Source organism: Loxodonta africana, chromosome 15 (assembly GCF_030014295.1).
Source record: "Loxodonta africana isolate mLoxAfr1 chromosome 15, mLoxAfr1.hap2, whole genome shotgun sequence".
NCBI classification, from domain to species: domain Eukaryota; kingdom Metazoa; phylum Chordata; class Mammalia; order Proboscidea; family Elephantidae; genus Loxodonta; species Loxodonta africana.
Window position 1 is genome coordinate 67,951,058 of NC_087356.1, and position 18,703 is coordinate 67,969,760.

The 18,703-nt window shown below is 37.8% G+C and overlaps 1 protein-coding gene across 1 annotated transcript; it reads right to left on the minus strand.

Annotated features, from left to right (window-relative positions):
• Nucleotides 1–725: 725 nt before the first annotated feature.
• LOC100671636 (olfactory receptor 8G1-like) lies at nt 726–4,152 on the minus strand. Its single transcript, XM_064268921.1, has one exon. It carries the CDS (start codon nt 4,048–4,050, stop codon nt 3,100–3,102), a length of 951 nt encoding a protein of 316 aa, XP_064124991.1. The 5' UTR covers nt 4,051–4,152; the 3' UTR covers nt 726–3,099.
• Between the last annotated feature and the right edge of the window lie 14,551 nt (nt 4,153–18,703).

The following is an 18,703-nucleotide window of genomic DNA, read 5'->3' on the forward strand; positions in this document are numbered from 1 at the left end:
ATTTTAAAGATGTGACAGACATTGTTAGAGCTCCAGTGAGCTTCATGATAATCTATTTGTATTTTTAAACATTTAAAATTTCAGGAAATGTCGAAGACATGGATGAAATATATTTTCTAGATGGATTTCCCACCGAGAAAAGAAAACAACCTAAGATAAAAGTTTTAAAAGACCTCCCCCATGATCTCTACTAACACTATTTAAACTTTAAGATGTACACATCAAACAATAATACTTGGAATATTTTAATTTGGAGGCTGAATGAAAGCATCTTGCATATATTGCTTTGAGTTCCTAACATGCCTACCATGGAGAGATAATGCTTTTTTTATTTTAAAAGTAAAAGAAAATTGTTTTAAAAAACTGGAAACGTATGCATTATAAAGATTATTTAAATTATCTATAAAGACTGAATTACATTGCTAGGTATAAAATCTATATTTTTAAATATTCTTCAAAAGATTTATTAAGTGTTATCATATAATAATTACAATAAACAATAATAAATAGAGTGAATAATTTTCTTAATTGAGTTTACCTTAAATGTTTTAATTAATGATTGATGTGGCCTTTAATCTGCTTATTTTTATGTCATTTTTAAAAATTAGAGTGGGAAGGGCACACATTTAGTAACAATGTAATACATAAAACCGTGGAAAATTTTGCTATTAATAATTATATAAGGAGACTTGGTGGCACAATGGGTAAAGCACCAGACTACTAACAGAAAGGTCAGGGGTTTGAAGCCACTAAACATGAATAACTTATTCATATGATTTCAATGCACAGTCAAAAAATGTCATTTCTACATGTCTGATTCTATAATATGGACAAAAAGAAAAATATTTTAGAAACGGGAAAAAGAATACAGGAATCTCAGGGAAATGGAGGTGGCAGTAAAATACTAAAACTGTGTAGAAAAGCATGTTGTATAAAAACAAGTAAAAATACACATAATGTATTCAGCCCTGATTAGTCTATCAATCTCTTCCATCATAGAGTTACCATCTTGTTGGCAGGAATTATGTCTTATTATCTATCATCTGCTTCCATATTTCTTTTTTCTTTTTTTTGATATGTTGTTGAATTCTATGGGCTAGAATTTTGTTGAGGATTTTTGCATCTATGTTCATGAGGGATATAGGTCTGTAATTTTCTTTTTTTGTGGTGTCTTTACTCGGTTTTGGTATCAGGGATATGCTGGCATCATAGAATGAGTTTGGTAGTGTTCCATCCTTTTCTATGCTCTGAAATACCTTTAGTAGTAGTGGTGTTAACGCTTTTCTGAAAGTTTGGTAGAACTCTGAAGTGAAGCCATCAGGGCCAGGGCTTTTTGTTGTTGTTGTTGTTGGGAGTTTTTGGATTACCTTTTCAAACTCTTTTTTTGTTATGGGTCTATTTAGTTGTTCTACTTCTGATTGTGTTAGTTTAGGTAGGTAGTGTTTTTCTAGGAATTCATCCATTTCTTCTAGGTTTACAAATTTGTTAGAGTACAATTTTTTGTAATAATCTGATATGATTCTTTTGATTTCACTTGGGTCTGTTATGATATGGCCCATATCGTTTCTTATTCAGGTTATTTGTTTCCTTTCCCATATTTCTTTAGTCAGTCTGGCCAATGGTTTATCAATTTTGTTAATTTTTTCAAAGAAGCAACTTTTGGCTTTATTAATTCTTTCAATTTTTTTCTGTTCTCTAATTCATTTAGCTCAGCTCCAACTCTTATTATGTGTTTTCTTCTGGTGCCTAATGGATTCTTTTGTTGCTCGCTTTCTATTTGTTGAAGTTGTAGGGACAGTTCTCTGATTTTGGCTTTCTTCTTTATGTATGCATGCATTTATCGATATAAATTGACCTCTGAGCACTGCTTTTGCTGTGTCCCAGAGGTTTTGATAGGAAGTGTTTGCATTCTCATTGCATTCTATGAATTTCTTTATTCCCTCTTTAATGACTTCTATAACTCAGTCTTTTTTCAGCAGGGTATTGTTCAGTTTCCAAGTATTTGATTTCTATTCCCCGATTTTTCTGTTATTGATTTCCACTTTTATGGCCTTGTGGTCTGAGAAGATGCTTTGTAATATTTCGATGTTTTGGATTCTGCAAAGGTTTGTTTTATGACCTAATATGTGATCTATTCTACAGAATGTTCCATGTGCACTAGAAAAAAAAGTATACTTTGCAGCTGTTGGGTGGAGTGTTCTGTGTAAGTCTATGAGGTCAAGTTGGTTCATTGTAGCAAATTAGGTCTTCCGTATCTCTATTGAGCTTCTTAATGGAAGTCATATCCTTCTCCGAAAACAGTTGCTGCTTCCCCATGATTGGTTGTTCTCTCGTTAGCCCCGTCAGTGTGCAGCCTGCTTGTGCTGGCTGAGTCTCTGCCGAGGTTACCCCAGGGGGCTAGGGGTTAGGGCTGTGTCCCGTGCGTGCCCCACTGCAGCAAGCCGCAATCAGACCTGCCACTCGGCACTAGGGAACTCCGAGGGCTCAAGGCTGTGGCACCAGATGCCAGTTTCAGAGGCTGTTGCTGCTTCAGGATGCAGCTTTTCCTCACCTGTCACTCAGGTCAACTATTTAGACCTGTCTACCCCCATATTTCATAACACAGTTTTCTGCACTTAGTCATTAGTAGGTAATGAACTTTGTAGATTTGAAATGGTTAAGAATTATTTACCTTGGAGATCAATTTTTTCCTGAAAATTTTATTCGTACACTTATTAGAAACAAGGGCCAAAACACAAGCTATTCAGAAAATCAAAGGATATAGACCAAAGAGATCATTCTATGAATTATGATAGCTAAGCCTTACCAAAGTGCCAAATCCCATGTACGTAAATTATAGCCTCCCCACATGAAGGCCTTTGAAGATTAAAAAAAAAAAAAAAGGATTAGAGGTAATATGGATTACTAGGGGTGACATCCGGGCCTTCCTAGAATTGACATTGCCTGCCATGTGACAGACAGCTGTCCATATGACACTATGAATCCAGTCTTATCCTTGGGAACTGCCTTCCAAATAATCAAGTGATGGCAATAATGTCACTATTTCTGTATCTATGTTGCAGTGTCTGGGTTTCTTTCATACTGAATATTTACCAAGATTTATAAACCTTTGTTAATGCAAAACAGCCTTTTCTCAATGATTTTGTTGAGAGTGACTTTGACATCCTTATTCCTCAGGCTGTAGATCAGGGGGTTCAGCATTGGCACAATAATGGTGTAAAACAGAGAAGACACTTTGCTTTGGTCCATGGAGCTGACATTTGATGGCTGCAGGTACATGAATGCTACAGAACCATAGAAGATCGTAACAGCCAAAATGTGGGAGCTACCTGTCCTGAAGGCTTTGGACCTGCCTTCAGTGGAGCTAATTTGCAGGATGCTGGCAATGATGGAGGCATAGGAGCCAAGGACAGTCAAGGTCGGTGCAAGAGTATTAAACGCACTGAAGCACAAAAGTACCACTACATTGATATAAGTGCTGGAGCAGGAGAGCTCCAGTAGTGGGAGAACATCACAGAAGTAATGGTTGATTATTTTAGCCTTGCAGAAAACCACTCTTAGCATGCAACCTGTGTGAGCTGTGGCACTAATCAAGCCCATCATGTATACCTCAACTACCAACTGGGAGCAGACCTGATAAGACATGGTGACTCTGTAAAGCAATGGATTACAGATGGCAACATAAGGATCATAAGCCATAACACCTAACATATGACATTCTGATACAATAAAAAAAATGAAGAAGTAGAGCTGAGTCAGGCATTCAGGGTAGGAGATGCTGTTCTTCTCGGTCACAAAGTTCACCAGCATTTTGGGGGTAATGACAGTGGAATAGCAGAGATCAATGAAGGACAAACTGCTGAGGAAATAGTACATGGGAGTGTGCAGGTGAGAACTGAGCCCAATCAGTGTAATCATGCCCAGGTTCCCCACCACTGTGACCACATAGGCTCCTAGGAAGAAAAGAAAGAGGGGCAGCTGGAGCTCTGGTTTGTCTGTTAGCCCAGCAAGGATGAACTCGGTCACTGTGGAGTGATTTCCTGCTGCCATTTTTCTCTGGGAAATCTACGCAGGAAGAGAAGAAGAAATTTGAGTTAGGTGTTTATTTATGCAGCATGAAACAGATGCAAGTCTTGTCAATTAGGTATCTCCAGTTCTCTCTCCCTGTCCCTGCTCTATGCTGGAAGTTAAATACTCTGGGATTATGGGTCATGCACATAAACACCAGATGGAATTATATCTTTTTGCTTGTTTGTTTTTATTTCTGAACAGTCTCCGAACATCCAAAGACCTGTTCTGATAACTTAGAATATTGCGTGTTCTGACCCAGGTGGTACAATGGTTTAGCATTGGATTACTAACTGGAAGGCTGGCAGTTCAAAGCCACCCAGTAGCTCTGCTGGCGAAAGACCTGAAAATCTGCTAATGTACAGATTACACCCTAGAAGACTATACGGAGTAGTTCTACTCTGTCACATGGGATCGATAGGAGTTGAAAATGGACTCAGTGGCACCTAACAACAGCGACAACAACAAAGTACCTTCCATGCCTTATTTGAAATCCTCTCAACTCTTCTGCAGAACAATGCTACCAGGAAACAAGTACCTGTTACCATGAAGTTGATTCTGACTCATGTGGACCTCGTGTGTGTCAGAGCAGAACTATGCTCCACAAGGTTTTCAAAGACTGATTTTTTGGAAGTAGATCAGCAGGACTTACTTCTGAGGCTCATTAACCATTTGCACTATGCAGGGATTCCACAACAATTACTAGTATACTTATTTTATATTTGGCTCACAGTGACCACTAAATAAAAAAAAAAAAAAATTTTTTTTAGAGGTCAAATATTTGCCCATAGTTAGGCGTATTATAAACAAGTGATCGCTATATGATGGAAGACTTTTGTGGCTGTATATGGGTCCTTCACCATTTCACCCTCTGTTTCTTCTTTTAGCTAGTCACGTCTGCTCTCCAGTCTTATCTCTTTATCATTTCAGAGAAACACTTACTGCAATTAATGTGAGGTGGATATTAAAGTATAAAAATAATGTGCTGATCACTGATGTAGGCTGGTTTCCCTTTAAAGAGTACCTTGTCTACTGGCAACAATTTAAAACTATAGAAATAGAGGCTCTGGGAAGTAACTGAATGGCTAGCATTAAGTATATTTCCAAACTGAGGCCCACATCCAGGAAGGAAGTGTGTTTTCTAATGAGGAGAAGTCAGAAGTTCCTATGACTGAAGGTAAAACTCATTCTTTCCCAAAACACCACGTGCTACATACTCTCGTGTAACCTGGCGTGGTCCATGACCCTTGGAGGTTTTGTTCCAGGGGACCATGGCTACAGGATGGAAAACTTAAGTGGTATTTTGACCATGTTGTCTTTGCATGTCATATGCATGTTGCATTGTATTTCACACTCACCTTTAGATCAGATCTTTTATCACTCCCTCAAGGGCTATTTATTATTTATATTAAATATTTTATAAAAAAATTTTTTCTTTAGGGTGGTATTATTCGGTGCTTACCATGTGATTAGAACTGTCTAGGCACTTCATAAATATTATTTAATATATTTTCCCCAGCAACCCTATATATTATAAGCTTATGATTCCCATTCCATAGATGAAAAAACTGAAACTTGAGAGTCTTATATTAGTTATTCTACGGGACAGTGGATTTTCAGTATAGTTGTGGATGGTGGTTTCCTAATAAAAAAAAAGAAAATTTCCTAATAGTACAGATAAATTTCACATAACTATGGGAAATAAAAGTAATAGTAAAAGACTTGTACTAACACTTATATCTCCTGGAAATACCAATTGGCTAAAAGCAAAGCATGTGCAAAATACACGCTACATTCAAAGAACATAAGAGCTGGAAAAATTATGATATTAATAATTAACATTCTTGTGTGATTCTAATTAGACAAGCATGTAGACTGAATTCCACAGTGGTGAATCTTACACTTGTCATCTATCCATGCTCAGATTGCTCAACGAATGGTGGATGGATAAAGGGACATAACTAAGTTCACAACTTGTAATTAATCAAAAAGCCATTATCTTTCTCAAATTGTCAATTTGGCAATAAATGTTTGCTGAAGGTATTTGTGCTTCCACTGTGCAAGTGATACATGAAAACAAGCAAATATAAAGCCAAAATTACATTTTCTGTGGACTCCTCTGCTTTCATGTTCCAAGATTATTCAAGTAAAACACTAATGACCAAGGTTATTACAATCTCAGTCTTTGCTAATAGCAATTTTCACATGTTTACTACTTTGTGGATTATGATTAAAACTAAAGTCCTTGAAAATTTTAAATACATAGACTTTGAAAGTTGTTTTGTTTGTTAATAAGAAATAGTTTTGTTGTTGAAGCTTCTTATCTATAGGAGTAAAGTTTACCTATGATTGTGAAAGAAACTTTCTAGAGTGAAAGATTGTTAGTTTTAGATAATATCAGAACACTGCAAAATTATGATTTAAAAGTGATTTGTCTAGAGTTTTGAAATAGTACCAGGAAAAAATGTTTACCTTCTCAGGAACACAATTATTTGACTTGTTTTTGAAAAATAAAGTATGATTTGCTACCATTAAAAATGTTGCTGTTGCTAGCTTATCAGATGTGCTTCTGAGAACAATAAAAAATGATGTCAATTCTCCAATTAAAATGTCTTAGGGATTGGTAAATGTCTTTTATGGAGTTGTATCACTGCAGAGCTTCTCTTTGATATGATGAAGGCACTGATATGATGAATATATCATTATTTATAATCCTTAAGCTATCCTTAGATATGTCATACCTTAAACAGTATAATAAATTTAACATCAAATAATAATGCTTTTAAGACAAAAAATAAACTGTTTTATGGACTACAAAATTCTCAAAGCCACGTTTTTTTTTTCTCTCTTTTTTAAATTGTATTTTAGATGAAGGTTTACAGAACAAACTAGCTTTTCATTAAACAATTAATGCAATATTGTTTTATGACTTTGCTTAACAATCCCACAACTTGTCACCACTCTCCCTTCTTGACCTTGGGTTCTCTATTACCAGCTTCCCTGTCCCCTCTTGCTTTCTAGTCCTTGAGCCTGGGCCGCTGTGTCCCTTTAGTCTCATTTTCTTTCATGGGCCTATCTAATCTTTGGCTGAAGCGTGAACCTCAGGAGTGACCTCATTACTGAGTTAAAAGGGTATTTGGGGGCCATATTCTTGGGTTTCTCCAGTCTCTGTCAGGCCAGAAAGTCTGGTCTTTTTTTGAGTTAGAGTTTTGTTCTACATTTTTCTCCAGCTCTGTCTGGGACCCTGTATTGTAATTCCTGCCAGAGCAGTCAGTGGTGGTAGCCAGGTTCCACCTAGATGTACTGGACTCAGTCTGGTGGAGGCTGCAGTAGAGGTGGTCTATTAATCCTTTGGACTAATCTTTCCCTTGTGTCTTTAATTTTCTTTACGCTCCCTTGCTCCTGAAGGGGTCAGACCAATGGAGTATCTTAGATGGCCACTCACCAGCTTTTAAGACCCCAGATGCTACTCACCAAAAGAGAATGTAGAACATTTTCTTTATAAACTATGTTATGCCAATTGAGCTAGATGTTCCCCGAGGTCATCTCAAAGCCACTTGAGACTTAAAAATTGTAACTGTCATATTGCCAAATGTATCCTTAAAATAGTGGTAATGAAGTAGTAGATAACTTTCCAAAGAAAATGAATAAGTTAATTTCATTTCAAAATCATATACATGAGATAGTGCTGGTATACATAACATACAGTCCAAGCAATATTAACGATTTAGTGTTTTGTTTTTTTGTCTTTCTAGACCCTGTAGTAAAACTTGAGTTTCTGTATTGTATATTAAATATGTAGCGTCTAAAAACCATGTGAAATTAAAATAATGCCTTTTGTAGTTTTTTTCACAAAGTCTTAAATCACTTGAATCATTTTTTACAAATTAATGCGTTACATTTTAGATATTTCAGAATTCCATTTTGTTTTCAAAAAGATTTTTAAAAAATTCCAATAGCTAAGGAAAAATAAGCTTAAAAATTAGGAAGAATATGTGCTGAACAAATCTGAGCGGAGCAGAGCTTGAATTTTAAACAAAAAATGTGTGCACAATATACAACCCAAAACCTAAACCTACTGCCATCTAGTCAATTTTGACTCATACACAGCAAATAAATAAATAAATATATAGTCACTGTCAAATTTACTCTGACTCATGGCAACCCGATGTGTGTCAGAGTAGAACAGTGCTTCACAGGGTTTTCGATGGCTGACTTTTTGGAAATACATCACCAGGCCTTTCTTCTGAGGCATCTCTGAGAAGATTTAAACCTCAAATCTTTTAATTAGCAGGTGAATAGTTTCATCATTTGCATCACCCAGGAACACAAGGCACCCAGTAAAAAAAGCCAATCAGACCCTTCGCTGTCAGGTCGATTCTGACACATAATGACCCTATAGGATATAGCAGAACTGCTCCATATTGTTTCCAAGGAGCATCTGGTAGATTTGAACTGCTAACCTTTTGGTTAGTAGCCAAGGTCTTTAAGCACATATACCCAGTAGTTACACTAAATTACTATTATATTGCATCATAAATAAATTTCAAAATGATTTTCAGATATTTTCAGTATGATAATGTAACTCACATGTCTCCAGAGCAGGTAATATCCTGGGAACCATTAAGAAAGATATTCCAATAAGATGAATCAAGTACAATTACACATATTAGCAGCATTTTGATCCTATGCTCCCTTCCACCTGGGCCATTATTCTTAAAACTGAGGAAAGGGTGCTTGGCTTATATCCTCTCCCGAGTCATTTCACACTACAGCCTGCTTCTCTGCTGTTACCTGGCACCTATCATGGATAATAGCTCTATTGGTTCTTTCACACCTTGGATACTCACTATTTCCTGGAAGTACTAGGACTGCTTCTGCTATCCTTTGTTTTTTTCAGGCACCATTAACACATGACTGATGAATATAATGCAATTTTATTAAATGTTCCACTATAAAAAGTTATTATACCATAGGCAGAATGCAACTGCTAACCGAGTGTTAGAAAGCCATGGTCATGAGGAATGTATTACTAACACTGTTGCTCCAGCAGTCTGAGTTTAGCTGCCATGTTCTCTTATCTTTCTACATCAACAACTGTAAACCACCGAACTTGGGAAGAAGTAGTCCAGTAGATATATATATATATCCCCAACCCCATCCCTATATATATTTTGGTAAAAGTCCTTTAGAAATGTATTTGAATTTAGAGCCTTTCACAAAACAGGCACTTTTCAAATGAATAATCTCTGTCTTAACCCTTTATATATTTCTGTTACCTCCTTGATCCATATGGCATTCACGTTTGTGACTCCTTGCTAGACCTTTTGTCTTGGATTGAATTGTGTCCCCCCAAAATATCTACCAGCTTGGCTAGGTCGTGATTCCCTTGTATGATTTCGTGATTGTCTACCATTTTATCATCTGATGTGATTTCCCTATGTGTTGTAAATCCTATCATTTTGATGTAATAAAATGGATTAGCAGTAGTTATATTGATGAGCTCTATAAGATTAGATACTGTCTTAAGCCAATCTCTTTGAGATATAAAAGAGAGAAGCTAGCAGAGAGACACGGGGACCTCATACCACCAAGAAAGCAGGGCTGTGAGCAGAGCAGATCCTTTGGACCTGAGGTTCCTGTGCTGAGATGTTCCCAGACCAAGGCAAGATTGATGACAAGGACCTTCCTCCAGAGCCGACAGAGACAGAAAGCCTTCCCCTGGAGCTGATGCTCTGTATTTGGACTTGTAGCCTACTAGACAGTGAGAGAATAGATTTCTCTTTGTTAAATCCATCCACTTGTGGAGTTTCTGTTAAAGCAGCACTAGATGACTAAGATACCTTTCTTCTAATTCTCTTGGAAACCACCTCCTCCTTGATGTGACAAATGGCAACCCTAAAATCCCCTTTTCTTAACATACTGCAAATTAACTTTTATTTTTGACAAGATTCCTCAAATATAAATGATTTTAAGTGTAAGCTAGATACAAGAAATTAGAATTTGATGATACAATATGATGTGTACATGCCCTGCTGAAAAATCTTTTATTCATAAAAACAAAAAACCCACAGCTAACATCATAAAAAAAAAAAAAAAAAAAAAAAAAAACTAGTGCCATCGAACATCATACATAATGCTGAAAGAATGAATACTTTCCTCCAAATATCAAGAATAAGAGAACAATGTTCTCTCTAGCCATTTCTATTGAATATTATAGTGGAGATTCAGGGCAGAGCAATCAGTCAGACAATGAAATAAAAGGTAACCATGTTGGAAAGGAAGAGATAAAACTATTAAAAGATTATATAAATTTGTGTATGGAAAATCCATAAAAAATATATTAGAGCTAACGTAAAGTTTCAGCAAAGTTGCAGCTTAACAATCAGCACAAAAAATTCAATTGCATTTCTATATATTAGCAATGTCATTATGTGCAGTTCAGTCGGTTCCAACTCATAGCAACCCTATGTACGACAAAACAAAACACTGCCTTGTCCTGTGCCATCCTCATAATTGTTGCTATGTTTGAGCCCATTGTTGCAGCCACTGTGTGACTCCATCTCACTGAGGGTCTTCCTCTATTTTGCTGACCCTCTGCTTTACCAAGCATGATGTCCTTCTCCAGGCACTGGTCCCACGTGATAACATGTCCAAAGCATCTCAGATGAAGTCTTGCCATTCACCCTTCTTAGGAGCATTCTGGCTGTACCTCTTGCAAGACAGATTTGTTTGTTCTTCTGTCAATCCATGGTATATTAAATATTCTTCAACAAAGCCATAATTCAAATGCATCAATTCTTCTTTGGTCTCCCTTATTCATTGTCCAGCTTCCACATGCATATGAGGCAAATGAAAAGAAAATGGCTTGGGTTCACACCAGAAAATCTGCTTCCTTCTAGTTGATCCCAACTCATAGTGACCCTATAGGACAGAGTAAAACTTCCTTATCCAAGGAGCAGATGGTGGGTTCAAACTGCCAACCTCTATGATTAGCAGCCTAGCTCTTAACCACTGTACCACTAGGGCCTCAAGGTGACAGTTTTACTTTTTAACACCTTAAAGAGGCCTATTGGAGCAAATTTGCCCAATGCAATATTTGGTTTGATTTCTGGTATTGGTCATTTTGAATTGAACTACGATATGGCATACTATGCCAGGAATGACAAATCGAAGAGGACTGGTATTGTGTTTGTCTTCAAAAAGAACATCTCAAGATCTATGCTGAAATAGAATGATGTCAGTGATGTTATCCTTATCCCTACAAGGAAGACCAGTTAATACACTATTATTCAATTTTATAAACCAACTAGTAATATCAAAGATAAAAAAAGTGAAGATTTTAACTAAGTTCTGCAGTCTGAAATGATCAAACTTGCAATCAAGATGCATTAATAATTACTGGTGATTGGAAAGCAAAATTTGGAAACAAAGATGAAGGATTGTTAGTTGGAAAGTATGGCCTTGGTATTAGAAACCACATGGGAGATCCCATGATATAATTTTACAAGACTAACAACTTACTCATTGGAAATACCTTTTTACAACAACGTAAACGGTGACTAAACAAATGGACCTCAAAAGATGGAATGCAGAGAAATGAAATCCTCTACATCTGTGGAAAGAGATGATGGAGAAGCTCAATATCATCAGTCAGAAAAAGGCCAGGGGTCGACTCCAGAACAGACCATCATTTGCTCATATGCAAGTTCAAACTGAAGCTGAAGAAAATTAAAACAAGTTCACGAGAGCCAAAGAATAACCTTGAGTGTATCCCACCTGAATTTAGAGACTGCCTCAAGAATAGATTTGATGTATTGAACAATAATGACTGGACTAGATGGCACCTAACCACAACAACATCTAGAATATGTTAAGAATTCTTACAAGTGAACAACAAAAAGACAAACACACAATAAAAATATGAGCAAGAGACTTGAACAGGCATTTGTCTAAAGAAAGTATATAAATGGCCTATAAACACATTAAAAGATACACAACATCACTAGTCAATAGAAGAATGGAAATCAAAACCACAACAAGACACCTTTTTACACCCACTAGGATGACTATAATTCAAAAGACAGGCAATAACAAGGTTTGACAAGGATGAGGAGAAATTGGAATTATCATACATTGCTAGGTCCTAAAGGGTCAAGAAGAGTCAGAATCAACTCCATGGCAATGGTTTGGTTTTATTTTATTAATCATGAATTATTAATAAATTACATATATGGGGCAGGCATATATTCTATTTAAAACTTCCTCCTATATCTTTTATCAGAGAAAAAAATTGAGCAAATATAAAAATAAAATAAACATTACTTCAAACCAAACCAAACACACTGTCGTCGAGTCAGTTCCAACTCATAGTGATGCTGCAGGACACGGTAGAACTGCCCCATAGGGTTTCTAAGGCTGTAAATCTTTACAGAAGCAGACTGCTGCATCTTTCCCCCCTTGGGCAGCTGGTGGGTTCAAATTGCCAACTCCCAGCAGACGTAAGTGAGGTATCCAGTAATGTGTTGCCTGACATCGGCTTTCCTCTGACTGCAAGATATTTTGCCATGTGCAGACAGCAACACTCCCAAGCTTTGGGTCGATTCTATACTTTCCTATGAGGAATATAAAAATGTCTAGAGGACAAGCAGTTTGTATTTGGTTATCAACTGAAAGGCTGGTGATTTAAACCCACTAAGTGGTGCCATGGAAGAAGTGCTTGGCAATCTGTGTCCATAAAGATTATAGCCAGAAAAGTCTATGTACCTCAGTTCTATTCTGTAACACAGAGGGTGACCACAAAACACAATCAAATTGAGGGCAACAGGTTTACAGCATAAAACTGTCCATTCATGATCAAGTCCAACTTGCTGCTGCTCTTTTAAACCCCTAAATTATGACTTACCAGTTACCCTTTATAATATCTCAAATTTTTTTTTTTTTTTTAATCAGTTCCTTTTTTTGACCCCTATTAAAGGAGCTGAGCTGCAGTATCCTCCCATTTCCCTGACTCTAATTCTTTGCCCAGTCGACTGTTTTTCCTGTATTCTTTGCCTCAGGAGAACCCAGAAAACCAGTGCCGTTGAGTCAGGCTGACCCATTAATAACAGCCCGCATCAGAGAAGCCCCAGTATTTATTGTGCTGTCTTGGTAACTCTCACTGCAGATATGGGGCTGTGATCTATTATCATATTTTTACATAAATAACAGGCACCTTCTACATTTTTTTGCCACCCATACCATCCCCACCTCGAGGTATTTTAGTAACTATGTTACTCAAATTGACATGGAGGCACTTATGAAAATACCTTGGGGAAAGAGAGTGGCTGACAAACAAACATAAAAGGCACAAGTTATTTGTGTAAAAGTACAGTACATGTGACCAGACCACTTGAGAAGTGATCCTGGCACATGCTTTCAATTTCTGTTGCTTTCTGTTCTGCTGCCCTGTTTTTCACCACCTGTCTGTTTGAACGCCCTGTGACTGCTATTTGTGGAGGATTCACCAAATCACCTACCCTGTGTCAGTGGTCTTAGCCTACGTTGACTTACTCACCTAGAGATCAATGAATCCTGAGCAAAATAGTTGAAATATGAAAAAAAAGATAGTTTTCTGCCTTTGAATGCATTACAGGAAAAAATGAGTAACCGTTGGACAGGTATCTTTATGAAATTCCAATATGGTTATAAGAAGCCTGAGACTTCATGAAGATTAAAAGGTTCTAGGACAGATGGGATTCAGATACTCACCTTTTCCTGTGTGGAATGTTTAGCCAGGGTGCTCTGTATGCTTTAGACCAAGTGCCCTCTGAAGGAAATAGCTCTTAGTAATGTCGGGGGTGGCAGTTCAAAATAGAGACCCCTTGGTTCTCTTTTACTGAGGGCTCAGAATGCAGATGTCCGCTTCTGAGTTTCTCATGTAAATATTATGAATCAAAGTTGTGATTCCCTAGTGTAATTCCCTCATAGTGCTCCCTAAGACACTTGCCAAAGTGGCACGTTTTTATCTAGGGTTTCAATATACAAGAGGTCTCATCAAAAACATACAGATAGAAGGTCCCCCAAGATTTCTGTTCACCAGGGATGAGCTACTGGGAAAAAGGAGCAATTAAAACTTTCTTTTCTCATCTTTCTTATGATGCTCTCATTGGCTCCCTAGTGTATAATATCCCCTCTCGGTGTTGAAATAGTAGACAGTCGGTACATTACTGACTCAAAATTAAGGTCTGGCAGACATTGTTCTAGGAGGTCCTTATGACAACAGCTTCCGAAATGAATGTATTTTCTGAACTATTTGAAACCATAGTTTTAATTCTTTTTCTATTTGTTTAAGGTTCAGAGAAATGTTCACTGGATTTGTTGGTGTTGCTCTCTGTAGTTTTGAAGACTATCTTTTTGTGCATAAACTTTTGTTTATAATACCCAGGATTTACTGAAAACTTACTATGAACCACACACAAAATTCTAAACCTGTTACATTTAGTAATTTAATCCTCACACAGTCCAATGTGGAAGACAATATTATATTGAATCAAGTAGCAATTTCATATGATTTAACTTCATATATTATGCCCATTTAAAGAACAATGGAACTGAGGCACAGAAAGGTAACTTGCATACACTTACCCGGATAGTCAGATGAACTTCAGTTTTCTCATAAAATGATTACATTTAGTATGCTACATCTTTTTTAATAATTTTTATTGTGGTTTAAGTGAAAGTTTACAAATCAAGTCAGTCTGTCACATATAAACTTATATACACCTTACTACATACTCCCATTTACATTCCCCCTAATGAGTCAGCCCGCTCCCTCCTTCCAGTCTCCTTTCATGACCATTTTGTCAGTTTCTAGCCCTCTCTACCCTCCCATTTCCCCTCCAGACAGGAGATGCCAATACAGTATCAAGTGTCCACCTGATACAAGTAGCTCACTTTTCATCAGCATCTCTCTCCAACCCATTGTCCAGTCCCTTCCATTTCTGATAAGTTTTCTTTGGGAATGGTTCCAGTCCTGGGCCAACAGAAGGTATGGGGACCATGACCGCTGGGATTCTTCTAGTCTCAGTCAGAGCATTAAGTCTGGTCTTTTTATGAGAATTTGGGGTCTGTGTCCCACTGTTCTCCTGCTCCCTCAGGGGTTCTCTGTTGTGCTCCCTGTCAGGGCAGTCATCGGTTGTGGCCGGGCACCATCTAGTTCTTCTGATCTCAGGATGATGTAAGTCTCTAGTTCATGTGGCCTTTTCTGTCTCTTGGGCTCATAGTTATCATGTGACCTTGGTGTTTTACATTCTCCTTTGATCCAAGTGAGTTTAGACCAATTGATGCATCTTAGATGGCCGCTTGTTAGCATTTAAGACCCCAGATGCCACACTTCAAAGTGGGATGTAGAATGTTTTCTTAAAAGAATTTATTTTGCCAATTGACTTAGAAGTCCCCTTAAGCCATAGTCCCCAAACCCCCGCCCTTGCTCTGCTGACCTTTGAAGCATTCAGTCTATCCCAGAAACTTCTTTGCTTTCGGTCCAGTCCAGCTGAGCTGACCTTCCATGTATTGAGTATTATCCTTCCCTTCACCTAAAGTAGTTCTTATCTACTATCTAATCAGTCAATAACCCTCTCCCACCCTCCCTCCCTTCCCCCTCTTATAACCACAAAAGAATGTGTTCTTCTCAGTTTATACTATTTCTCAAGAACTTATAATAGTGGTCTTATACAGTATTTGTCCTTTTCCATCTGACTAATTTCACTCAGCATAATGCCTTCCAGGTTCCTTCATGTTATGAAATGTTTCACAGATTTGTCACTGTTCTTTATCGATGCGTAGTATTCCATTGTGAGAATATACCATAATTTATTTAACCATTCAACCGTTGATGGAAACCTTGGTTGCTTCCAAGTATGCTACATTTTTAAAGCATTCATTCAACAAATGGGCAAAACATCATTTTGCATGTTAGAATATCAAAAACCAGTTGCCGTCGAGTAGATGATCACTCATAGTGACCCTATAGGACAGAGCAGAACTGCCCCATATGGTTTCTGAGGAACAGCTGGTGGATTCGGACTGCCAAACTTTTGGTTAGCAGCCGAGCTCTTGACCCCTATGCCACCAGGGCTCAGTGTGTTAGAATATATACTTAGAATACAAAACTGTATTTTTAAACAAATTTGTCTTCAGCTGAGCTTAATACATATTTGGGAAACAGTTACATAGCACTTACCCTGGTGGTGCAGTGGTTAAAGCAACCAACTGCTAACCAAAAGGTCAGTAGTTCTAAACCACCAGTTTCCAAGGGAGATAGATGTGACAGTCTGCTTCCTCAGAGATTAGGGCCATGAAAGAACTATGAGTCAGATCTACTTGATAGCAGGAGTTTGGTTATATTGGTTTTATACATCAAATAATGTTTGAAGCAGTCTACAGCTTTAGTCCTCACATGTTTATCTATCCTCTTTCATGAATGAGGAAAATGAAGCCCAAAATGTTAATCAACTTTTCAGATTGTAGGCACTATCAATCAGTATTTTAAGACAACAGGTATAAACCAAAATTATGCATAATAAGCTGAGATACATGGTTACCTACTTAGAAAAAGGAAATCCTGGTGGCGTAGTGTTTAAGAGTTCAGTTGCCAACCAAAAAGGTAGTAGTTCTACTCCACCAGGTGTTCCTTGGAAGCCCTGTGGGGCAGTTCTACTCTATCTTATAGGGTAGCTATGAATCAGAATCCTCTCAATGGCAACAGGTTTTATTTAGGAAAAAAAAGAAAATGAATTTATGTTATAGCTCAAAACTCATGAAATCATTCATTTCCCCATTAAAATTATTTATTTTCCTTTTACGCACAAAGCTTTGTGATAGGTGCTAAAGTGATAATGGGAAAAAAACTAAACACAATATTTGTCCAGTACTGTGTGCTCTCCAATATGGCAACCACTAACTACATGTGGCTATTTAAAATTTAACTAAATTAAATTAGGCTAAATATTTACTCTCACAGTCACACTAGCACAGTTTCAGGTGCTCAACAGCCACACATGACCAGTGGCTACTGTATTGGGAAATGCAGAGAGAACATTGCCATCACTGCTGGAAGTTCTATTGGTCAATGCTAGTCTAGTGGAAGAGAGAGAAATGATGAAATAATCAATTTAACATAAAATTACAACAGTGGTACTTGCTGTGGAAGACAGGTTCATTTTGGAATGAGACCCTACCATTTTTGGCTTCAAGCATCCAAGCATAGCTAGAGGACATCATTCAATTGATAGAACTCAGAAATTTTTTTAAATTGTGCTTTACATGAAGGTTTTCAAAGCAAATTAGTTTCTCGTCAAATGGTTAATGCACATATTCTTTTATGACCTTGGGTGCGATCCCAGAGACCTGTCAATACTCTCCCCTTCACGACCTTGAGTTCTCCATTCCTATTTGTCCAGCTTTCCTGTCCCTTTTTGCCTTCTCATCTTTTTCCCTGGCTGACGGACCCATCGAGTCTTGTGTGAATGGTTGAGCTATCTCTATTATTGTTTGTCTGATCTTTGGCTGACAGAAACCTGGTGGCGCAGTGGCTAAGAGCTCAGGCTGTTAACCAAAATCGGCAGTTCAAATCCATCAGGCGCTCAGTGGAAACCCTGTAAGGGCAGTTCTGTCCTGTAGGGTCACTATGATTCTGAATCAACTGGATCACAAGGGGTTTAGTTTTTGGTTTTGGTAGTCTTGGGCTGAAGGGTAAACCACAGAAGTGACTTCAGTACTCAGTTAAGATGGTTTCTGGGGGCCATAATCTCAGCGTTTCTCCTGTCTCTGTTAGACGAGTCAGTCTGTTTGTGTGTGTGTGTGTGTCTGTGTGTGTTTGAGATTTTGAACTTTATTCTACATCTTTCTCCAGCTCTGTCCAAGGTCCCTTTATTGTGATTCTTGTCAGAGCAGTCAGTGGTAGTAGCCTAGATGTGCTAGACTCATTCCGGTGCAGGCTGTGTTAGTTGTGGTTCATTAGCCCTTTGGCCTAATCTTTCCTTCGTGTCTTTGGTTTTCTTCATTCTCCCTTGCTCCAGGCTGGGTGGGACCAGTAGAGTATCTTAGATGGTCCCCATGAGCTTTAAAGAACCCGGATGCTACTCACTGAAGTAGGATGTAGAACATTTTCTTTATAAACTATGTTATGTCAATTGACCTAGGTGTCCAATGAGACTACTGTCCCCAGGCCCAAGCCCCAGCTACTCAGTCCCTCAAAGTGTTTAAATATGTCTAGGAAACGTCTATCCTTTTGCTTTGGTCCAGTTGTGCTGGCTTGCCCTGTATTGTGTATTGTCCTTCACTTTGCCGAAATTGACACGTCTAATAAATCTAGTTAGTGATTTCCCGTCTCCTTCCCTCTCCACCCTCGTAACCATCAAAGAATGCTTTTTTCTGTGTGTGAACCTTTTCTTGAGTTCTTAGAATAGTGGTGTCATACAATATTGGTCATTTTGTGACAGACTTATTTCACTCAGTGTATTGCCCTCTGGATTCATCTATGTTGTGAGATGTTTCACAGATTCATCACTGTTCTTTATCATTGCTTAGTATTCCTTTGTGTGTATGTACCATAATTTTTTATCCATTCATATGTTGATGGGCATTTAGGTTG